A 25,067-nucleotide genomic window follows, 5' to 3' on the forward strand; every position below is an offset into this window, starting at 1 on the left:
TAAGGAGAAGGTTCCTCACCGCAGTGGGAAGACAATGCGCTGCAGCAGCAATTTCACTGCGACTCTTGACTAGGTGCCTGCCCTAACTAAGCCCCATCCTGTCAYACACACTCACGGATTTGTACTTTTGAAACCCTCACGTGTGAAACCCTGAGAACCTCTTGAGTCTCCCTTTCTGCAGACTCTTAGGACTTCATCCTGGCCGCTGCAAACCAACACACAAACACACACACAYACCAGGTCGAAACTTTAACTTGCTTTTACTTGTGCATCTGAGGACAACAGCACTAAAAGAGATTATCTTTTTCTGACCAACAATCAAAGATCAACAGTAACTTTCACTAGCCCTCACACAGGCAAGACTCGCATGGAGTTCAGCTGGGATCTGGTCTGGGCAAACGCCGCGGCATTTATCCCAACATGATGCAAGCCACATTTGATACACACACATCCACATAAGCGTGAGGGCAGGGCTGGGGGACAGACAAATAAACCACACTTTAACCAAAATTATGTGTTTACGTTCCTACGAGCATCTGTAAGGGAAACAAAATAGACATATTTCTACGCTTTACGCAAAATTTCCACACAACAGCACAACTATGCAAACGCTACCTAGCGCTGCCAAAGCCGGAGGTCGCTGCTGTTGGAAGCTTTGCGGGCTAGAAATGAGGTAGGAATAAGGAAGGAAGAACACGTGCTGTTTTGCTAGAGACGAGAGAAAGCTGCTCATACCGTACAAAACACAGCAATACAAACCAGCCCTAACTGATGATCGCTGATACTTTCCAGTTTAGCACCAAACAGTAAAAGACTACTGCCCACTCCAGGTGTTTAAAACTCATGAATCACACCCTGAAGCATGACAAGAGTGAACTCAAAATTGAAACAAACCTAAAGCACATTTTTGAGGTCTCTGTATTTGCTCTGATTTTTAGCCTCTGGGCTTCCCTGGCTGTATGCAATAGACGCCGAATKCAACAGAGAGAAGCTTCCTTCTTTTTCTCTCTCCTTTGTAATGTTGCACGCCTGACTCTAGCTCACAAGCTTCACTGCCTCTCACAGCTTGCAGTCAGCCATGGAGCGGGCAACACTTGAAATATGGGGCTCGCAAAGCACTGCACCGACATGAGGGTTATGAGCCGGTAGGTGACTACAGGAGCCCGGGGCCAGGGCAGCCCAAGGTAGCGCAGGTCGGGGGTTGAGGCGGTAGGTGACTACAGGAGGTCGGAGCCACCACAGCCCAAAGCAGCGAAGGTCAAGGGTTACAAGCTGGTAGGTGACTACAGGAGGCCGGAGCCTGGGCAGCCCAAGGCAGCGAAGGTCGGGGGAGGCCCAGCCCGGGCGAGGCCGCCGCTCTCTGCTGCCTTCCTTCACGCGAGGCGGGGAGTCTCCYGCTCGCACGCACGCAGCGGAGCGCCAGGAACGTCTCTCTGCAGCTGCCACCTGCCCCTCATCCCGCTACGTGGGGTCAGATCTGTCTGTGAAGCTTTGAGGGGGAAGTGAGGAAGGAGCCGTGGTGACGAATCCACTTAAAGGCTAGAGCAGAGCTCAGCCATTCTCCCTTCCTCACAGCTTTCTTTGATACCTCTTAAGAAGTGAAACACCCATACGGAGACCAGCACCTTCTGCACCCTTCTCTTAAGGATGACCTAAGTGATGTAGAGCTCTGGTGCTGGCCTTCATAGCCCCTAGGGCACCTTTTCTGAGGGAGCAGGAAGCCTGGATCCATTTATCCAGCTATCTAAAAATCTCCAACATCGGTGCCACAAAGATGGCTGAACGCAGTAAGAGTAAGAAAAGAGTTGAATTTCATTTCAAGGATTCAGTAGGAAGGAGCTGCTCTATATTCAGGAAAAGCAATAGATTTAGAAGAAAAAAGTCTGGGACAAAGGGAAGCAAAAAATGGTCCATAACCTCAATGACTTACTAATATCAGAGTTAAAAAAAAAAGCCAGATAAAGCCAGATTAAACTGAATTTCTGTATTGATTATGCAATTATTAAACTTTATAAGAGCTTTTCTAACATTGCACATAATGAACAATTCATCAAAGTATATTAGGTGCCACAGAAGCTGCATTCAATATAAAGGGGTCATTAAGTTTCTTGTAATTGCACATTACCGAAGCTTTAGTTAGTTCTAAATCAAATCAACGGGACGTGCATGTATGCTCTTTAATTGACTTTATGCAATAACCATGTGGCCTTTAGTGATCATCTGGAATCCTCTAAAAAGAGACACCTTGCACTAGTGCTGGTAAAAAGGAGCTCACTTGCCATTAAGCAAAACACCACCAAGAGATAATAAATGAAGAAAAAAGTACCTTTAGGTCACACATGGGTGTTTGTCAAATGCCCTTTCCTATCCACAGCAAAGAAAAGCAGAGAGACCTGGTTCCACTACTACAGAATGAGCAGCGGAGTCTCATGGACTTAATAGCATCCGGCCTCAAGACCTGGAGTGTCACGGAGCCAGGCTGAAACAGGTAACAGGATGCAGCTGATCTGTTTCTGAGCAAAGAGGGTTTTTTGAAGTRGATCCTGCCCTGTCTTTGCCCCATTAAAATCAGCACCTCTTTCCTTCACAGCCCTTTTCATCAGCAAACCTCAAAGCAAATACTTAATAGAAAAGATCAGCCTCATTATTTGTATCTTTTAGCAAAAAAAAAAAAAAAACCCCACCCAGGCAGGGATAAAATAGGGTTGGGAGAGGGCGATCAGGCTTTTAAGAGAAGGATGTGACTGATACGGAAGAAAAAAATGCACCTGTGAGTCTGCTGGAGGCTCGGCTGGAAACATCACACCACCTGGGGAAAATCAYTACGTCAAGGGATGCGTTTGCTTCTTTTTAGGGGCAGGCACAGAACTAGGGGTTAACTACAGGAATTTGCATTAGTGGTTACAAATAGGCTGCAAAAAAAAAACCAAAGAGGCAGAAGAATCATGTGATAAATTTGTTTGTGGCATGGTGACGTGGTCTCTATCATAACATGAGCTATACGTAATTCTATAGGGTTTTATTTTAACCACAGTGGCATCAATTGCTGAAGAAGACTGCATTCCTCAAAGGAAAATATGTTCTGTGTAACACAGCTCTTTGGAGAAGAGCACTGATGGAGTTTAATGCTACTCTTGCATTCAGTTTTTACTGCACTAGCTGTACAAGGTGAAAACCTTTTCCTGACAAAAAATCCATTGTTCTCCAGTTGGGCTGGGGGAGGTTCTCCAAAGGTTGCTTTGAGGGGAGCTACACTAGGCACTTAGCAGATCAGAGGCAGCCCCAGCCACGGCTGGAAAACCGCTAGCTCAGTATTACATAGGTGCTCTCCCAGGCACAGGAGATGCAGCTGTGAAAGGCAGAGGGGCCAGACAGTTGCTGAACTCCAATACTCCCTGGATGCTAAAACTGCCTATAGCAAGCAGGCTCGAATTAGAGCAGCTGGAAGAGTACTTGTATTTGTATATGGTCCCAGTGCTGCAGAGCTGCAAACATGGCAAAATATCTTTTCCTCCGCTCCCTTCTCCCACGTGCTGCGTTAACCTACACAGTGGCTCCTTTGTTTGGATTGACACAGCAATGTCAACAGAACCAGATACGGCTGCAAACGATCTCCGAGCATCACAGTCTGGCTGCTAGCAAAGAAATCTCCCCCATGACAGCTTAGTGCTCGATGTGAGAACTAGGCTGAGCTCAATGCTGTCCACCAGAATGAAGCAGTGGCAGACCAGCCACGCAGCTTCTGGCGCTGGAGAATGAGGAAAGAGGCACTTGAGAGACAGATGGGGAACGCTGATGTTTCAAGCACTTCTAAGGATCTGAAGTGATCTGAATGAACCACAATATTCAGTGTGTTTGTTTTGCACTTTCTAAACAACCACTTGCAAGGTGCGACAAGCTTCTTTTTGTTTTCTGCCTCTTTTGACTGTTTGGACTCTACAAACCTCACATCTTGCTAGCTGAGATGTGACAAGGCACCTCATGGGTAGGGCCATGATCTGCACATCAAAACTTCAGCAGGAATCTTCAGTAGGAAAGGAAGAGCTTTAAAAGCAATTCAAGACTAGCTTAAGAAAAAACTCATTTATGCCACTAYAGAGAAGGCTGGCTGCTTATATCAGAATATAAAGCCAGCTCAGGTGGAAGATCAGCAGTTTTGCACAAGGAGTCTTCAAAAGCAACTTTGGAAAATCCACATTTCACAGTCTTAAGAGGGCTGGATTGCTCCTTGCCTGCCAGGGGCAGTTGAGCAAGACCATGGACAGTCAAGGATTCACCTCTGGGTGGGCAGGTGGGTAAAATTTGGTCTTACCTTCAACAGCAACCTTGTGACAGGAGCCACAARTATGAACCCTTTCAGCTCTCCTCAACCTCTCCAGAAAGAGACCACTTTTCAGGATAGGGTTCTAGAATGTAAAAGCACATTTTACTGATGTCCCCTAAACAAGTTAGCAGCAACGGAGGTCTTGATGAAAGACCACGCAAGCTGACTTGTTGTTTGCAGCACACCAGGGCCTTTTGGGTGCACCACACCTTCTGTAAAATAGAGCTACATGCAGCAAATGATTATCTCCAGTAGCTTCCGTCTACACACATTTCTGAAATACTTTCATTCCAAACTGTTTTGAGAGGAAACATTATAAAGAATGGAAACCTGGCATTCAATCAGATGGAAATCTCTGTTTCCATTTTACAGAATAGGAAAAAAAAATTATAAAAAGAATATCCAGCATTAGCTGCTAAGTAGGGAGATGAAAGATAAGTAGAGGCTAGCGACTGGGAGAATTGATGCACTGCATGCATTTACCTGCATTTGGACATGGTTCTGAAGGGTGCGTCAGGTCTGTATTTGCCATTCTCTCTCAAAACCGCGTAAACACCTAGTTAAGAACCTGATTTTGACAGATGAAAAATCTATTTTCTTAAAAACTTGCAAAATAAATACCTTTTTTATTTTTTTTCTCTCAAAACCTGGATGAAAGGCTCCTCTGGTCAAGACACAGAGCAAATATTTACAGGTGCTGGGGAGACACCATTTCCTCCCTTTAGGCTTCCACCTAGTGTCTGCCACATAATTTTATCCATTGAATGATTTTTTTTTTCCAGCCATCTGCCAAGAGGAAATAACTTCGCTGTATTGGGAGTCTGGGAATCCTAGAAAACAATCTTAAATCCATAAAATAATTGAAGTGCAGTTTTACTGAGCTGTTCAGTTCGATTCTGATTTTTATTACAATGTCAACAAGAGTTTAATTTGTTTTAAAGTTTAGGTTCTTAAATCTGAGTGATATACGGTAGTTTACAGCTTGCTGGCAACAGCTACTGTGGAAAAAAAAATGGAAAGTGCATATAAAGGCGGTTCTAAGTTTGACATTGTGAAAGCAGGGAGCAGTGCCAAGAGCAGCAAACAGCATGGCTTTCCCAATCCTGGCTGGCTTTAGGGACTGCTTGCTATTGACATCAGTCGCTATGGGATACATTTCCCTGCTCTAACAAATCTCATCTGGAGACTGTAATTAAAAAAGAAATGTCTTAAAGTGTAATTTCTTTCCCTAAAACATTTACAGATGTTAACTAGATGGCTAATGGTGTAAGATGTCTGTGGGCGGACATCTTCTTCCTTATCTGCTGTGTCAAAGAGGAAGATTCCCTTATTCAAACCCGTTTTAAAAGTAGTATCTTTTCCATGGACACGTGTGGGGGCGTGCTTTTTTTTGCCTCTCTCTAACCCACTTGCTGAACTGAAAGGTTTCAGGTGATTCTTTCCTCGTTTCTTCTTTTCTTTCCAAGTCATTTCCAGAGTTAGCCTGGTTTAAAAGCAAAGGTATTCAAAACGGCTAAAAACGCCCTTGCTTAGCAGACTAAGTGGTATCCCATCTGAGCCTTAAAATTATAATAATAGTAGTAGTAGTAGTAGTAGTACTAATAATAGTGATGTAAGTTTTTTCTTTTTTTTTTTTTTTTTTTTTTTCCACTTGCTCTAGCGACTTTCCACCAGCCCCCTTGGCCGGTGTGCGTTTCGGAGCGCTGCGAAACGCATTTGCAGGCGGGCGCGGGCCGAGCCTGGGGCGCGGGGATCCGCTCGCTCGCTCGCGGGCTCCGCTCGTCCCGCAGGCCGAGCCTGTGCAGGGATCYGCTCGCTCGCGGGCTCCGCGGGCCAGGCTGGGCCGGGCCGGGCGCGTGAGGCGAGCGTGGCGCAGGCAGCAGCAGCGGTAGCAGCAGCCGCCGCGCGTCAGGCCCGGCYGCCCCGGCCACGGGCGAGGGGGTTCTGCAGCTGGCGAGCAGCGGCTGCCGCCGCCGCACACGTGTCCGCTCGGCCCAGCTCCCGGCCAAGTACTTCATGATTTACGCGGCCGTATCGAGTGACTGCCGAGCACCCTGCAGAAGGCGATGGCTCAAACTCTCCTTTCTCACATACGTGGCCCAGACGCAGTTGTCTACTCCGGCCTTCCCTTCTTTCTTTTTTCCTTTTTTTTTTTTTTTTTTTTTTTTTTTTTTTTTTTTTTTTTTTTTTTTTTAAACTGGCTTTGATTGGAGCCAGAGCCTTGGGTAAATCAGAGGAATTTCTAGATTTTTCTGAGCACTGTGAGCTCTTGCTGCTTTCCGGTACCTACTTCCTGCCATATCTAAAATAACAGCAGCTGCAGGGGCCTGATAGAGAAGAGCTCCAGGGGACGAATTCTCACAAATGGAGTGGGAAAGAAAGAAAAAAAAAAAAAAAAAAAAAAAAAAAAAAAGACAGTTATTAGGCAGTTGATAACACACACAGTCACCATCAGATTCATTGTTACGGCTGAKAGTTGTGGATGCTGTTGTCGGAGCAAAACAAATCCTGCAAAACGGCCATGGGAATGATAAGTCTTGGTGTTCACTGGGATAAGCAGGGTAGCCTGACGGCACTTGTCCTATTGTACGGAGTATCACGCCTCGGTTAGCTCATGTCTCCAGGGGCCCGATAAGCAAGGGTGAATGCGAGCAGCTTTCAAGCTTTCTCTTTGCCACGGCTATCTAYGGATAGCTGCACTAGAAAGCTCCTGTGCACGTACCTAAGGCCGCTACTTAAGAGGCAGATGGGGCAGAAAATGGAAAATTCTTGAAATGTTCCCATTCTCTATAGAGGATCTGTGACGTGGTCTTGATAACAGACATCAATGACTATAGCAACTCAAGAAACTCATCCCTCCCCAAAACAGTCTACCCTTATGTGGTGCTTTCTACCCCAGTGTACCTATCTGCTCTTCTGTGTTTGAACTCATAGGGCTCCTTGAGCTTCTTTCAGTCTCAAACCCATGACCATCCTATCATTTCTTTAAATATTAGCACACYACAAGCAATGGAAGGAGTTAAGTGAGAGTTCTTAAAACCTCTGCAAGTCAGTTACACTACATATACAATACAGATAATATTTCAGATTATTATACGTGCTGTTAACCTTTAYATATTAATGTAATAAAATCTTTTATGGTTGCTCTGGGAACTATAACTTTGCCAGCGTCAACTTTTGGACTCTTAAATTTTCAGCTAGTATTAGAGATTTTCATGAATATGATTTTTTTCTTATAATTTCTTTTTTAAAGCGAGTTAAGTRATCAGATGTCTGTCTGAATACAAGGGTGACTCTGATCCATAGGACGCAGAGACAATAGAAGAACTTCTATCAACTTCAGTGGGCTTTGGAACAAGTCCCTGTTATAGAGRCAGATAATGCAAGGTGAACCCACAAAAGCATAGGTTATTGGTCTAGTGTGTCCATGAGGAAGAACGGGTGGATTTTAAATGAAATGTGTTTTTTTCTTTCCCTAAGTTCCAAATCATTACCCTAGCCCTAGGAAAAAAAAAAAAAATTAGCTTGAGCACGTGGCTCTGTTGTAAATTATTACTTGCTAAAGCAAGATGATGTTAAGCTAGTTGGTCCTTCCCATTCCCCAAAGAGGTTCTTTAAAACACAAATCACCTTGGTTCATGTTCAGGTAGAACTATAAAAGAACTATACAAACCCGTCAAAAACAGACAGTGTAGCCAGCATTGCAGACTAGAACTCTAAGACCTAAACCACTTAAAAACAATTTTTTCCAAGAAAATCACCATGACTATAGAAAGAATGCAAGTTTGTATTTCGGCAAAAGTATGATAAGTCATAAAATACGAGGTCCTGCCTAAACCAGTTTTAAATACCGTTATAGGTGTACTGTAATACATATTCTTATGTTATGGCAAACTTGTTACAGACTTTGGAAGCGGGATTAATGAACTTTCCCTTCACATCAGATTAGATTAACTCACAGAAAATGATCAATCTGTCATGATTTTCAACTTTTGTTCAAGAAAAAGCAAGTAAAGTGAAGGTCAGAGACAGACTAAGGAGCAATATTACAATTATTTACTGACATGAGACTGGAAAGAATAGCACATAGCTACATGTAGCAGAACTTGGGCTTTAGACACACAGGAAAGAATGGTTCATTTTATGCCACTAATCATAGCCAAGCATTAAAGTATTTTGGAAAAGTCCTATTATTACTCATTCCACAAACCAGAGTTTCATTACTGGTATACCATGAAATTTATTAAGTCCATTCATACAAATTAATTTCCTTTCCTGATTTCCATTGGCATGTGAGATGCAGACACAAATATGACAAGTCTGAAGAAGGAAAGAAAGAGACACAAAAAAACCCTTCTGCTTGTACTTAAAAGTGGAATAACCTCACGTAAGGCTGGAGCTAGCAGAATCATCCTGGCAGCTGTATGAGTAAACTCATTCCTAAACACATTGGTTCAGGTTCTGAACACAAATCAGTGCAGCTGCACTACATTTAGATGGATATCTGCTGAGTTTCACAAGAGGAGAATCCTTCTCGCCACCTCTGTCAGCTGTAACTGAAGGTRCATTTTCTCACTCTTTAAGGTTTTCATTTTGCAGCAGTGATGTACAGCATAAATGTCTCTTCCGTGTTATGAGAAATATCCATCTTAAAAGAATTCTCACCATCGTTTTAGTGTCTCGAGGTTTGGTGTTCTTCTCCTGCAAAGGTGCTTCCCCTCTATGAAATTTTACATTGGATATTTTATCTGTCTTCACATAATGTTCTGCACATTGACATTTCAGAAAAGGGGACTAGGGAGGCTGTGGCCCAGATTGCTCACGGCACCATCTGCAACAGAAAGTGTGACACAACCTTGTTTGGAGGGTTGCTGTTAATCAAACTTATCTGCCAACTCCTTCCTGAAACAAGGTCCTTATTGACAGCAGAGAAATCATATTGATTATTGCAGAAATCTAAAATTTCATATGAGAAACTACCTACTTAGCCTCTGAATCATCACTTCTATGGCTGGCTGATGTTCACAGTGACCAAAAGTTTCTGAGGTCACAGTTCACAGGAAAGGAGGTCCTGTCTATAACATCATAGGCAGGTCCTGTCTATACCATCTTCATGGTAAACTATGAGATAATAAGCTCTTAATTTCAGATGTAGATCTTCTGAATATTCGTCTAACAACTAAAGAAATGGTCCATTTGTAGTTTTCCTAAAAGAAAGCCCTGAATCCATAATACTCATTATCGCACTAAAGTCTTCCATACTACTAGTTAATCATACCACTTGCTACACACAAGGTTAGGCCTTGGTCCAGCAAAATCATTTGTACAAGAAGATCCCATTTGGACAGAAGATCCTGTGTATGAAACAACCAGCAGGACACAGACCACATGTAGTAGATCTCAACAATAACAACACAAACCAATTTGGATCTTATGAAAATGTTTTGCAATGTTTGTCTTAAACCAGAAAAGCCAGTGTTTGTTGCTTTTCTGGCTTGAAATAAAGATAGTCCCCATAGGTAAACTGAATGGTAGAGGAGAATTTTCTCTTTCAATTGAGTAGAATAACCCTTATTTAGGGTGGGTTTTGGTTTGTTTGTTTGTTTTTTAAGTGTCAGAGTGATTTTGGTCTGGAAGCAGTCATGAATTTTTGATAAGACAACATTCAGTCCAGGTACTTGAGCTAATATTAAATATATCTCTGGAAACTTCAGCAGATGTTCTAATTTTCTTTAGTTCCATCTTTTTTTTTCCTTTTTGCTACTCTTCCACCTTTATTTGAATTGCCAACTGTAATTGATTCTTTAATATAGCGACTCATAATGTATTATGAATCTTCTGTTAATTTGCTTGTGACAGTGGTTATTTCCCCTGATTTAATGCATCCTGTTTTAGAACATACATCGAAGTTGACGGAAAAAATCTTCATGGCATTTGGATCATGACCTAAATGTCATCTGAATACCATCTTTCTGAAGCTGCAAAGTAAGGGGATTTCCTGTTTTATTCCTCAATTTTATAACCTTGAACATTTTAAAATTCTCCTCTGCCTTGTCAAAGGCTGATCATCTCTACTCCTAGCAACACTATTTTTTTGTGCATAGCTTGATATTGGAGAAGACACAAATAAACAATCTTGTCTGTTTTTCCCTATGTTTCAATGAATGCCTCTAAGACTTCTAAAAAGTCTTAAAATGGACTTGAAAATTTCTCAGTACTGTGAGGCAGAGTGATGTTACTCCGTTTACTCCCACCATTCCTTTTTAGCAAATTTTGGAATTCTTTGGGCTCCCTACAGGAGATCCCTCCACCCCCTGGCAACTTCAGTCTCTTTTTTTGTTGGAGCAGGTGCCCTTTCCCTGCTCCTTTGGCACTCGGATGATACAGTGTGATAGCGATGAGCAGTGGCCACTTCTATTTTGCAGAAGTATTAGTCCCCTTGCATAAACTCAGTAGAGGCAAGGCAAAGGTCATCCATGTTTATCTTGAGAGCCTATCAGGCAACAACATATCAAGAAAGCTCTTTTTTTGCTTCAAGTCTTGTTTAATTTTCTTAAGTTTAATAGGCACATTTTTAAATTCATCATCTTTTCTCCAACACTGAATTTTGTGGGGTGGAAGAGTAGAGAATTATTTAGATGAGCTTTTACATGGCAGTCAACTCCTAGACTGTTATTAACTATTTCACCTTCAGTCAAACTTCTCTATCTCACACACACATACATCCTTTCACCTCTACTTCCAAACTTCATCTCTGCTCATCTTTTTTTTTTTTTTAAATTTTAATGGCATATTGTATTTAACCTTCCTTCCCCTTTTCTTTAGCCAAGTCCTTCCTTACATCACCACGTAGTGCACATCAACTATATCAGCCCATATTCTACACCTTTAAAATGTGTGCCAACCATGAAGTGCATCCAATTCATTTTCTCTGCTTTCCAAACAGAATAAACATGTAGATGCATGTGATGATTGCTTGCATTTACTGTGAAAGCCCTTGATCCTTCTACCATGCCGGATCCTTGGCCTTGAGAAGCCCCAGGCAGAGCCCTGCTTTGACTGCAGCTTCTGGAGCCTCATCACACAGGTTTCATTCTACCAGCAAACACACACCAATTCAATGGCTTGCTCATTTAGTGTTWGGAAAAARAAAAAAAGGAAAAAAAAAATCACAAGCCAGACAGCAGCAGCTGAGGATTGCACCTACCTCTGGATTTGTTAAGTAAAATAACAGAAAAACAAACTAAAATAAATAAACTAAATAAAATAATGCAAGCATATGYTTTCACAACAGCACGTCCATCTGGCAAACCTTATTCCTAGACTCCAGCACTGCTAATTCTTCTCTAGGACTTTAGYGTTATCATTAAAATTTAAATATTCTACGTTTTCTTAAAATAGTTGGGATTTGGGATTGCAAGAAGACAAGTCTACAACCCTCCCTTCAAAGTGCAAGCTCACTATTATCTCTACAATTCTGGCTATGTGCTGAATGGAGCAAAACCCAGCATAGTTTGACAGATGACAGCAATGGAGCTTTGCAGGTTCCTACCAATTAATGATCTGACCTACCAATTAATGATCTGACCTACCAATTAATGATCTAAAGCAGGTGGCTCTGCCATAGCCTTTCAGAAAGACTTAGTGCAGTGCATGGTTGAAGCATCCAGAGCTAAGAGACATGAGATCTTTCTGCAGTGCCTGAATTTATGCCACATCAGTTCTGGCAACTCTGGAAGCACCACTACAAGTCCTTTATTACTGTGACCCAAGGACAACTCTCTATAGTCTTGTGCAAGGGTTAAACAGTAATGAGCTGGGGAAAAAATTACCACATTTTCTCAAAAAAAAAAAGAATACAAACAATAGTGTGAATAATTGAAAAAAAAATCAGAAGCAGTTTCTCTGTTAACTTCTTTCCATATGACAATTTCACACACACTCATTTGAGATGGAGAAACATATTTCAACTTACCACCACTACTAACACCATGATAAATTACTATGAAGAGAAGCTGAGGGGAAGTTGTTAATGCTTCATACAGATGCGCTGACGTAAAAGCCTTCAAGTGAAGAGCTTASTCTAAATTGGAACGCATGGAGCAAACAGTTATTACATTTAGGATTGAAAAAAAAAAAAAGGCTAATTAATAATGAAGACATCATCTTTACCAGCTGCTTCTGCTTTCCAAAAAATAGCTGGGTAACAAACCCTCAGATGCCTGAAAACCATTCAGCAACAGTCGCAACTGAAGCGCCACAGCATGTGGCCAGAGTTGAGAGCTCCGCTGTGCACTGCGGTTTGGAAACTGCCTGAGCTCCACACACGGTCCAGAGAAGGGGGTTCTCCACCTGACCTCCTCTTTTGGAGAAGTTTTACTCAACAGACATCTGCAGGATTTCCAGGGAAGTCAGGCATGAATCGATGACACGTGCATTGCTCTCACCCACCACACACTTGCAAAAAAGCAAGAGAATTATTGTGCTAAGTGTGTGTAAGTGCACATACATATATGAATGTTTGTGTATGTGTATGCATTTGCATATACAGGATMGAAATAAAACAAAAAAAAAGCCAATAAATATTTTGCATTCTCATCCTTCTGGAGGTTTTACTTTTGGYCCAAAATAGCATCTTTGCTATTTCCACGGCACACTGCAGCAGATTTTCCTCATAAAATAGCAATGAAATACATACTTTTTTCTGGAGCACTAGAAAAAAATTTTGACTGCTGCTGTCACGGGGTCGAGATTAAATAGTATCATCTCCTGCGTTTTTGCAAAGATGTCACAAAAGTTATAAAATGGGACAAACATTTAGCCCTGGCAGCCACAGAGCCCTCACCTGCAGTAGAACAGAGACAGCATAGACATGAAGAGTGAAATGCTACCTTCTGCATTCTCATATGGCGGCAGAATGGCCAAAATTAAGCAACAAAATCATGGTTTGCTTGAACAAAGACAAGACAGGAGAACAATGTTTTCATACTCATGCGATGCTTGGAAGACTCCAAGTCATAACCACATTGCAAAGAATTTAATCCATTAATTACAGCCTTTGATAGCCTGTAACGTGCTTTGCAAGTCTCTGTAAATGCTCAAATTGCAATTCCCGTGCTTAGGGATGACAGCTGAGGAGTTGCTATATACTTTCGGCACCATCCCACTTTGCCTTCTGATACGTCTTTCAGAGGGCTTAAAAAGCTGCGGAAAACTTAAAAGACCCACTGACAAAGCCAGGCCTGTAGAGCAGGCAGAGGGCTAGGCCAGTTTTGGCTTTGCAGAGAGCAACAGGCCAATAATTTCCCTGCCATATCTCTTATTTACTGAATAAGAAATATTTGGTAAATTACAAAATATTACAGGTTTTAATTTTTTTTTTTGACTTTGTAGACTTCCCCAGTTGCAGAAGAGARTATTTTGAGGGGCTCGGGGTTTTTTTATAAGCTTCCTCTCAGCCTGGAGATAAGGCCGGTGTGGAAGGCACGTTCTCCCTGGGGCAGCAATCAATACTAGTTCCTCGGGAGAGAGGAAGGAGCAGGAGCCGGGTTATCAGGCAGCCGCTGTGGGCGGCGATGGTCGAGCTGCTATCAGGCCTGCTGCCAGCGCCACGACCGAAAGGCCCCAGCTTGTCCAGCAGATGCAGGCGACACAATTGACTGGGCAGTCGCCGAGACAGGCTCCGTCTCCGAGTGTCTCTCAACGGCTCCATTTCCATGAATGCAGCTCTTATGCCTTTTAACTCCCAGGCGAACGCGYGCTCCGGGTCCCAGCGAAGCCAAGGGGAGCCGTGTTATTGCCAGAGCGGGAGCAGAGGCCGCCGCTCTGCTCCCTGCTCACGGTGCCGCCGGCGAGCGCGTCGCGCGCGACCGCAGCGCGTTTGCTCGTGAGGGCTCCTGCCCCGGCGCTTGGCCAGGCTGAGCTCACGTGCTGCTTCAGCCTAAGCCTTCCTGGGAGCAGCAGGCACCTGCATGAGCCTCCTGCCTGGAGGAGAGGGATCTTCAGGAAGCAGCTTCCCCCCTGGAATGTTTTGCCAAGGCGGGTTGAAGACRCGAGAGCGCCGGGGCCGCGCGCGAGCCGCACGGCAGCACCTGAGCAGCCGGCAGTGCACAGCTCAGCAGAAACGGTTCAAACAAACATATTCCTCAAATGAATCGCATCTGAACAAAGCTTTCTCACGAAGCTTGGGCTTCTGCAAGCCACATATTTTCCTTGGCACCCCTCCAGGCCTAAAGGCAGATGTAAATGTTACAAAGGCTCAGATAGGGCAACTTCTTCTCCCTTGACAGCCAAGGAAAACTTACAAAAAACAACCCACAAAACCTTTACCATTTGAAACAGCAGTGCCAATATCCATTATTATGGAAATAAGAGAATGAATCAGACCTGGAAGTGAGAAGTGACTTCTTCCCCAGTTAACTGCCTAGGGAGGCCTAGGGCTGCAGTGAGAAGTTGGCCTTGGTTGGAATGAGGCAGAGTATCAGCTGCAGTCCTAACGACTGGAAATGCTCAACGCAAAGGTGTGCGTGCAGATGCACACCAAGCAAATGCTGGCTTCCCAACACGGAAAGGTCTCTGGGACATCAAAACATGACCAAGTCCTGCGGGTTTTCTCCCGCTTTCCCACTGCTTTGCCAGCCTCCTGCAGTTGCCACCAGCGCCCTGTGAAGCATTCACAGTCACCAAAGGAACGTGGAGGCACTCCGGACTTTCCTGAAGGGATTGGGCTCTTCCTTGAAAGCCCGAGACACAAAGACTTTCTTTCGATGAGCCTGCAAGGAGGCCCAATTAAGCAAACGCTGCCAGAAGCAGCAAAACCTCATCCTTGCCGTCCCGAGGGTGTGCGGTTTGCTGTAACAGGACACCCCCGGACCCCAGACATGCCAGCCCACCAAGGGCCTGACGCTAATGAATTACTTCAGTCCTCCCTTACTCATCGCGTCAAACCCATGTGCCGAATGTTAACCACTCAGCATGTTTTATCACAGTAGCGTGTACCCTTTCAATCATCATTAGAAACGAGGAGGGTCTAGATTCAGGCACCGGGCCAGATGAAGTAAAACTTTCCATGAGGAAAGCTATTTGTTTTCTCCCCGAGCTGTGAGGCTGGGCCAAGAAGGAGGGAGGGAAAAGCTCCCGCAGTCCAGACTGAAGTGCAGACAGTGTTACTGGACTTTGCAGACTACCTGCATGTTGTTCTAATGACATCTGGACTACTGGAAGTCTCAGAGTGCACGCACGAGTTTTCAAAGGCATAATTGTGGCAGCAGCAGACTAAACTTAGTGCCTCAAGAGCCAATCACTTTAATCACAGGGCTGAGATGTATGAAAAAGGATACATTTCAGCAGAAGAATAATTCTGTCTGCTATAGTTCCTGTTCAAATAAACTATATCACCAAACCACGTGCACTGGAAGAATATGGAGGAATTAAAAAAAGAAAAAATGAGCATATGGTTTAGAGGCAAAAAACTTTCATATATACTGTATGGGAGATATATGGACTTGTCAGACATCTAACAGTTCAACACTGTATGCAATTCATGGGAATGACATTAGCAATAGCTCATATTACATCCAGGAGTTACAGCTTTTACTGCAAAAGTTATTTTTAAAAGAGCCATGTTTAAAATGAAATGGCTGGCAGGGCTGCAGCTTTCAGTAACACTTTACCTGTGGTTTTGCCACTTTTACGTACTTATTGGGGGCTTAATGCTCCCAATTTACCTTTTTAGAGTAAAATAAAAGTTGCAAAGGGTGCATTCATTGGCACAGCACTATAAAACTCACAGCTGTGCAAAGACAATCACAAGAACAAAAGCCTCCTTGTTTTAACAAAGATGATGATGTGGATTTGATACTTTCTGCTAGCCACATATCTAAACATCAGATACTTTTGTTTATGATCTATATATTTTCATGTCGCTACACACAGATTTATAAGTCAGATCAAGTCAAGATCTGAATCCAAACCTTTATGAAAGAGTCAGTGTGGAGAGGAGGAGGCTGAATTAATACACAAAACTTCAGACAAGAGATCTATCTTTCAGATATTGTTATCCCAGTTCTGGCACCTACAAGAGAACTCAGGGAGTTCTGGAAAACAATTTTTTTAAACTGAGGGTGGAATCAAGGGAGTTCACCCTTGATTTCAGTTTGCTAGGATTTCATCTAAAAATTTTTAGATTTAAACATGGGCAAAGCTTAAAGAGGCTGAGATCTTCTTCAGCTCCATAAATCAAGCATAACTTTAATAAAGACTCTTTCAGGATAATGTTTTGATTTTCATTTAAACCTGTTTTTCCTTGCGTTAATATATCAAATATAATCACATCATATACAGTATGCTTGAAATTTGATGAGAAAATAAGTCCTAGCTCTTTTTTCCTGTTGCTACCAATRTGTTTCCCCCCTGCTTTTTAGAAATGGCTTCATTTTTTGTTTGCAATGAAAACTATTTCTTTGATGTTTCTAATAGCAGGAAATCATTTCTCCACTGAGTGTCATTTGGTTGCAGGTAGAGAATGTAATAGCTTGTGGGAGCGCCAGCTACAACCTGAAAAATGTTTCTTGGCATTAGCATGTCTAATTGAACTCTCTCCATCCTGCTGAAACACAGATTTGGAGCTCAGTTCTGTGTTCCGCCCTAGGAAGCCACACTAGGTCCAGGAAAGGGAAATGGGGAGAAGGAGGATAATTTCGAGTCACCTTTAGCATCCCCTGTTGTGAGGCTGGCCAGTGCCCAGGCTGCCTGAACATCCTGAGAGCTGTGTGAGATCATGTTCGCCTGCCTTTCACTTGGGGCTCCCTCCAACACTAAAAAAAAGTAGCTAAAATTTGGGGTAAAACAAAACAAAACAAAACACCTGAGCTGCCCTGGTCAACAAAAAAGGATCRGGAATATTTCGAGGATAGGCTCGCACAGCTTTTGAACCAGGTCCTACTTYGGGGGCAGGAAGGAGCAGCATGTTCAAAAGGGACCCAGGCAGAAATGTCATTTTTTCAGCGGCTTCATCAGACTGTGCTTTTAAACAGGACATCAAATATCCCTGTGAAAGTGGCAGGAGGAGTCGGTCATCATCTCTGCTTGGAGGCTGAACTCAGAATTATTTGAAACAAGAGYGATCACACACAAGCCAGATACCTTTCGATATCGAGAGCATTGCCATAATATATCAGACAACACTTTACAGCCTACGTTTCAAATATGTTCTACATTCACAATCACATACTCACATACTGAAATGGAGAGCCCACTTAATGAGTAGCCCAGGTGGCTACTGTAGATTTTGCTTTAAAGCAAGATTGCCAAGACCAAAGTTTATTTGCCAAACTGGAAGCCTCTTTGGGTGCTCCCTTTACCCACCACTGCAGAGGCAGAAAGATCTCATGTACAGAATATATATTTATATAAACTCACTGACTGCTTTTTTTCCAGAGAACTCTGCAGTATAGATGGTCTATATTTGAATACATTCCAAACCAAAAGGAATGAATATCGCTTTGATCCCACAGGCTAAAACCAAAAAAATTCTGTTTATACCTGGTCCAAGATTACTAACTGTATATTAGGTACATAAATCAAACCTGCCCAAAATGGTAAACATGTAACCAAAATCTTTACCAATATTATTTGCCATAACCAGTTAGATATTTTTTGTTTGTCCAGTAGTCCCAAAGTACGTTAGATGACTAGTTTACATTTTTCACAGGTATCTTCAAGTAGAACTGGAGGTAATAAATAGAGGGCACTGTGAAGTTACTGATGCTTCCAGAATTTAATTTTTAATGCCATTAAAATATTGCATTACTTTTAAATTACTTCAGGAACRGGGAATGAGTTGGTAGATTTAGAGTAAAAGCAAGCAGTACACTACATGTTATCTCTATCTGGCTTTCATACTGTTCACATATGCGGTGGTGTAAAAAAAAATTAAAGGCCTTTTAAACATGCTTTAAACATTTTTTTTTTGGTGAAGGGATGTGAATTGAATCAGTGAAACAACACCTTATAAAGAAATGCTGCAAAAATCTGCTAAAAAATATAAAATAGTTACTATCCTTTCTAGTATGAAATTCAGATTTTCAGAATCTGCTCACAAAGCAGAAATGCCGCCCCGTTCTCCAACAAGGGAAACATTTCAACAGGAATACAGTACTAACAGGAAGCAATGTCAAAGGTTTAGAAGTTCCTAATCCAGAAAACCATGCACATGGAAATTAAGCCCTGTGTTCCATCAGAGCAGCCCGGCCGCAGCCATTCCTTCCCAGGCAGTGCCTTACCCCACAGTTAGCACCAGGAGCCTGAACGCAACAGCACCCGGCACCAAGGCACTGGGTACRTGGAGCAAACAGCACCTGCTGAGACACCAGAAGGGGTCACAGGTTTTCTAGGCAACTGCTGCTGTGCTAAATCACCCTTTGTGACTGCGGGGGGAAGCCCAGGCATCATCCTCCACAGCTAAAGAGCTGAGCAGGAGAAGGGGAATTTTTACAGGGTGCCTATTCAAAAGCAATATATTTACTGCCTGTTGGCACTAAGGATGCCAAAGTGTAATCAAAATAATTAGTAATAACTTTGCTGAAAGTGGCTGCAAATGGATATCATACTGTAAATTAGTTGGAAAACAAAAAAACTAAGTTAGGTGCAGGAAGACAGCTACCTCAACAGCAAGAATAGAGACTGGTCATCTCCTCTGGTGTGCTGCTAAGGTATAGAAAGTGGTATAACAGGGAGAATTTCCTTTGTCTCGAGGGCTTGTACCATCACCATGTACTACCAGTTTTGGAGGGGCAAGTGTTTAGTTTTTGAAACTACGTAAGTTGCTTTCTGTGATTTATTGTTACCACGACTGTTGTGTCTTCTCATTTCTTTTGCTTGGTACACAGTTCTGGTGGTCAGTCACAAACTGATTTTGATGGCTACCGGGTGGGAAAGGGAAGGGTATGTGGATTTGGCTAGTTGAAAAGCACTTCAGCCTCAACCCTGGGTAAGGGTAAGTTCAACCCCAACCCAGGTGAGTGCTCACAGGAGCCTCTGCAACTACATCTTCTTCAGCAGGCTGGTGTGGGTGTGCGTGCATGTCCAGACCAGGGAATCCAAGGGAGATGGGTAGGACTAAACTATTTATGTTCGGCCAGAGAGAAACCTCTGCTCCAGGACACAGAACAGCGAAGTTCCCCCGCTCCTCCAGGAGACACCTGGAGTCAGCACCATGGAGGAGCTTCAACCACCACTCTCAAGCCACAGTCCCAACCCTCCGGCAGAGACCAGCCACAGGCAGCTTTGCAAATGCTACCAGAGAAGCAGCTGCTGGATTGTGCAGTCACACTGCTCTTTCATCTTTTCTTTGTGCTCTTCTAGAAGTTGGCTAGATTTGGATTCTAGCTACCCCTCCCTGGATAGCTTCTGGTTTCTCTCAAATCCAGAATCTAGGCATGGCTTTTTGTTTTGGTTTGTGTAYATTTTTTGCTGAAATCTTGCTCTGTATAGCATAGATATGGGGTAAGAATGCACACTATATGAAGAAAACCTTGTCACAAAAGATGTGTTGTACAAAATTTCAGTGAACTGAACTTCTAATTATGAAAATTCCTTACACCTGTCTAATCATGTAACCAATAATAGATTCTGTTAAGGAAAATCATTTTCACAGAGCTGAAAAGCAGTAAGCTGCTACTGAASCTCCCAGACATTTGTTTGTATTTCTGATTCTGTATCATGCTGTTTAAAATAGAATGACTAATTAGTCTTAAAAAAAAAAAAGTGTAGTGAATTGTCTTTATTTTCTCCCTGAAAGACAATCACATTCAGATGTTGTTCTTTGGCACCACTGAGTTTGAATGCAGCCCTTTGCAAGGCATTTCTTTTTCAAATAGCAGGGTACGTTATATAAAGTTATATGGCGTTATATTGAAAGGGATTTCACACCCTGCATTAGGTGAGGGTTCAGAATACGACTGGGAAACTTCACAGTAAGTGCTAAATCACAGTTCAGGGAGGTCACATAATCAAATTCCAGATTACCGCTTTTATTATGTTCAGCTAATAAATCTTTGGGAACTAGTGTGTGACAAGCTCATCACACCATTTTCACATTTCAGTTGCGCGTGTGGAATATATATACATACAAAATCTTTCAAAGTTAAAAAAGGAGGCAACAGCAAATCCGCAATCAGACCTAAAGAAAGAGTAGCCTTAACGTCAGCTGTCATGAGGCTGAATAGCCACACTGAAAGATAGGCCTCCATTTTTAATTTGAATTCTCTCAACTGAAAGAGTAATTTATCATTTAGTTCCAGTGAACAGATTGGTCTATGAGAAGTTTCACTGCATTATGGMTAGGACACGTTAAATATGTTATCACTGCAGTTCCACGGGTCACTGGCATAGGCATAAGCCAAGACCATACGGTTAAGATTATTGCAATGTAGCTATTGGTCATGCAGCTAGCTGTACAGTAACTAACAGCTTTTAATGCTTGGACAACTTGGTTTCATTATTCCAAACAAAATTAAAGAACGCGTTCCCATATAGAGAATATCCGAGCAAGACTGCACCATTCCACAAGGCTGTTAATAGAACTTTCTTCCACCGGGATTCAAAAGGAGGTAGGGTTAAGAGAACTCACTGATAGAGCAACAGGGTTGAACGCAAACCTCTACAGCTGCAGAAGACTTACCATCGTCCAGGTACATCTGGTCCAATTCCTCAGGTTCTCGCTTGATCGTTACAGGAATAGGGGCCAAATTATGATTACTTTCCTCATGCAACTCTGGCAATGACAGTGGTTGGTTTGTTGGAGACTCATTTCTGTGAACCTTCGGCAGTTGCTGCTGCTGTTGACCCATTATGGATGAATGAGTTGGACTGCAGGACTGCAAATAGGTTGGCTCTTGGGTAACAGATGGAACTGGAGAAGAGGGACTGTTGGGATAGAGTGTTTGTTGGTAACCAAGGGGACAGCTACTGCTCAGATGTTGACTCACCTGCGGCTGCAGCATGATGTGAGATGATTGCTCGGGAGAGCTTGGGTGCACAACTATAGACCTTGGCACTTCCTGTATGGTGGGGACACCTCCAGCGGGCTGCTGAAGTCCAAGGTGGCCGTGGCCCGGGTTGGGGATGCACTTGTAAGGAGAGGAGGAAAGGTCGTGCAGCTTGGGGCTTGTGGTGGGAGAAGGAGACATCACGGCGTTTCTCTGCTGACAGGAGGCGAAGCCAGCCACAAGGCACGAGCCAGGATCGGGGGGCATCATGATCTGTTGGCTGTAGTACGGCTTAGAGAGAGGGCTTAAGCCTTGGTTCATTGGTCCACAGGTTTGAGCAGGCTCATAGTCATCTGTGGGTTCTGTTTTTATAATTGGAACTGTTAAAAGAAAAAAAAGTTTTAAATAAACATGAGTTGCATATTGGTATGATCAAGTTGGCTTGTGGCTAGGATACCCTTTGCAAAACAAACAAGGTCTTGAATAAGACTCTSTGTGTCTTTTGCCTAGTTCTCCCACCCTATAAAAAAAAAATGAATGAGTCATCAGCACAAGAAAGTCACAGCTGGTTCTAATATTGAAAAGGACTATTTTCTTTGGACTCTCCTCCAGCACTAATGTGCTATAAAAATCTATTTGCAAATAGCTGCGCTTCAGTAGAAGCCTTGGACCCAAGGGCTCCATGGATTTGTAGTAATCAAAGCAAGAATTTTAACTTGGATATACTACTGCATTGCTACAGCTACTGATGGCCCGTTTGATAAATGTCTGTGTTCGATAAAGCCGAGCATAGTAAGGTAGAGATGGGGCTTTCAGAGTTCAGTGAAAGTAAAATGGCAAAGATAAATGACCAAGTACTATGAACAAGAAGTTTTCAATTAGGAGGAGGCATTTTTTTTTTAAGAGTAGGATTTGATTTACTTGTTTTTACATGATTGTGTTTAATCTTACTAACCAGCCAACGGGTGTAAAATATGCAGCAAGTTGCCTCCAACTCTCAGCAATTCCAAGCAGGAACTGCCAGCACCAGCTCCTAAAAGATGTTAACTCAATATCCACCTACCACAAAAGAATGACTCCTACTCTAGACCTCTGCTTCTTCCACCCAAAGGCGATCCTAAGTGACCTAGAAGAGTCAAGTCTCTAAATACTACTGGTTCATGGACACGACTGTCCCAGTAGCATCAGCTCAGTTATGACAAAGACGACCTTTCTCAAACCAGAGACGAGGGCCTTCCTCAAAACCAAGAACCTTTTTCATGCCAATTTTCCCTCAAAGATCAGAGGTAAGTGCCTTTCCTGTTTACCCCATTGAACATACAATTCACAGGTGTAAGACAACCACTTTCTTTATCATGAAAACTATAAAACRGCAGGGCCAAGCCAGGCTGCACATGTATTTTTTTCTAGACAGATTCAGTCGTAACGTATGGAGCAACTGAGTTTGGATGTTTGGTAGAGTGTATCTTCTTTTCCAGAAGGAGATCCACAGGAACAGTCACAGCTTGAAGGCACTGTTGGAAATTTACGGCGGTATCAGAGAATTTCTGTTAGAATATAAAAACAACTGACCTGTTACGGCACGAAGTTGTTAATAAAACATATTCAGACAACTCAGCTGAGAGCGCATGYGTGTCGTGTGTTTCTGCTGCATTTGTATTTGCAAATGTGTTCTAGCGACACCCTCAAACATGCTCGAGCCACGTACTGTTGTGTTTGTGCAYGGGTCTTGCGAGGCCCTCCAACTGCACGTGTGTGCATGTGCACATATAAAACGTCTTGTAACACTCACAGATCCTGCTGCTGGTGAGTGCACTTCACTAGCCTTGTTTTACAGCCCTCCAGCCTCTTGTTAACTTTGCTCCTTTTATGTTCTTTTACATATAGATGCTTGCAACACTTGCTTCAAGATTTCTGCCGCTCCTAGTAAAAACATGTCTCTGTATTTATAACAGATGCACAGGTGCTGCTCAAGATGAATGCTCTAAGGATAATGGATTGTCATTGGATTCCTCATAATCTTATTTTCACCTGCTCATGTGCTGCACACTACTTAGCCTGGCTACTAATGCATTTGGTTGCAGAAAAGCAGATTCCAGGTTCAGTGACAGCTTTATAAAACCAATATCACACCCTTTATGAAAATGCAAGACCAAAGAAACGCACCTAGATAAACATAGCAGCTCAGATATTGTAAGAAAATACCTTTAACAAGTTCCTGAGCTAGCAAATATTCTCACATGTTTTATATTAGGATCACTGTACTAGCACTAACCGCAGCACAGCTGGAAATATGATGGTTGTTGAACACTGRATTTTCCCAATATATCACTGTTATAGAAACACCTGTGCTAAATAATTCCAAGCTCAACCACTGGCAATTCAGTTCCAATAAAGCCTGGAGTTGTCTTACTTGTTATAACCTAGGGTAGGCTTATTGCCTTCATGGCACGCAGGCCGGAGGCATGAAGCTTTAAGGGAGATGTATTCCTGGTYTCAGGCTGACCTCTCTTTGTAGCCCTTCTAAGGCACTTCTTTGCTGCTAGGTATACCAGCCACTTTTTTGTCCTTTTCCTTTGAAATTTTTCTTTATTAAAGCAATGCCATCAGTGAGCTATGTGGAGGTCAGATTGGTGGCCCCTAACACTGGAAATCTTTAAATTAAATGTCTGTTTGCCATTGCATATAGCTGCAGAGCGAGTCCCACTCTGTGCCAGGTGAAGGATCCACCCACAGTGAGCAGAGGTGACCCCAGGCATGTCAGGCAAGGACTCTCCTRGATGTGGTGACAGCAGTCGAGGACAGTCTTGGCTACTCCCGACAGCAAATTGAGAGTTCAGAGGCAAAACAGATGTTGGTGTTAATCATAGAACCAGTCAGGGTAAGTTAAGATAGCCTAGACCCTGACAGTGTGCTGGTAGCAAAGAGGGAAACAAGAGGAAGGCTGTGGGATTATGTAGTACCTGACATTGATTTACAACATCTCCTTGTATTGCTCTGAATTGATACTGCTCAGTCTCAGTTATTTCTTGTGATGGTGAAAGTGTCTCTAAGTGAACGGATTCTATCTGTACTTAAACTCGTTCAACTGAATTGTGTCCATAACTTTTCTCAGTGTGGATTTCTGAAGTTTTTCTARATGTTGTTGATTTAAATATTGCTGTCTGCTTGTTAATCTTCTCATTAAAATGTAGGTATTTTCCTGAAAGGCAGAAAAAGTATCAATGCTGAAATTGCAAAGGGGTTTGTGCCTGACTTCTCAAGGCCTTGCAGTTTGCATTGTCCCTTAGCACTGCAGAGAGTGAATGTGTAGATCCTACCAAGCTGGGATGACAGCCACTCACTGCAGTTTAAACAAGTGTAAATGCCTTCACAGTGTACCAGTTTGGAGAACAAGGCTCAGTAGGATAATTTTTTTCCTGGAGAAATCATTACTAATGACCCAGATGATCTGGAATCAAACCTGCAAAGCTGAGCATGTCAGCAGAAACGCTGACATGAACATTTCACTTTCTGACCAGACCTCAGCTTTAGTATGTTTTGGGAACAACCATACTACTTGACTTGCAGGAGACAGATGTGCCACAAATTACTACATTATGCCAGATAACAGTATGTTTATGACACTCTATCTGGTATCTGCCTCCCTCCAGCCTATGTAACTTCACCAAAAGAAATAACAAAGGCCAAAAATATTTGCTAATGCTGATGCTTTTCAAATGGAACTCAAATGAACTCTGGGTTTGATTTTCTGG

The 25,067-nt window shown here is 42.8% G+C and overlaps 1 protein-coding gene across 4 annotated transcripts in view; it reads right to left on the minus strand.

Moving 5' to 3' along the window:
• NFATC1 (nuclear factor of activated T cells 1) overlaps positions 1–25,067 on the minus strand; it is a 104,010-nt gene that overhangs the window by 7,983 nt on the left and 70,960 nt on the right. For 3 of the 4 annotated variants that reach the window (XM_026034901.1, XM_026034904.1, XM_026034903.1), the window contains one exon: positions 20,896–21,692. In XM_026034901.1, coding sequence (XP_025890686.1) covers positions 20,941–21,692 — 752 coding nt within the window. In that variant the 3' untranslated portion in view covers positions 20,896–20,940. Of the gene's footprint in view, positions 1–20,895; positions 21,693–25,067 lie in introns of those variants that run through there. The other variant, XM_026034902.1, reaches the window with a different exon arrangement.

Source organism: Nothoprocta perdicaria, unplaced genomic scaffold (assembly GCF_003342845.1).
Source record: "Nothoprocta perdicaria isolate Ctin4 unplaced genomic scaffold, notPer1 scaffold_151, whole genome shotgun sequence".
NCBI lineage: Eukaryota > Metazoa > Chordata > Aves > Tinamiformes > Tinamidae > Nothoprocta > Nothoprocta perdicaria.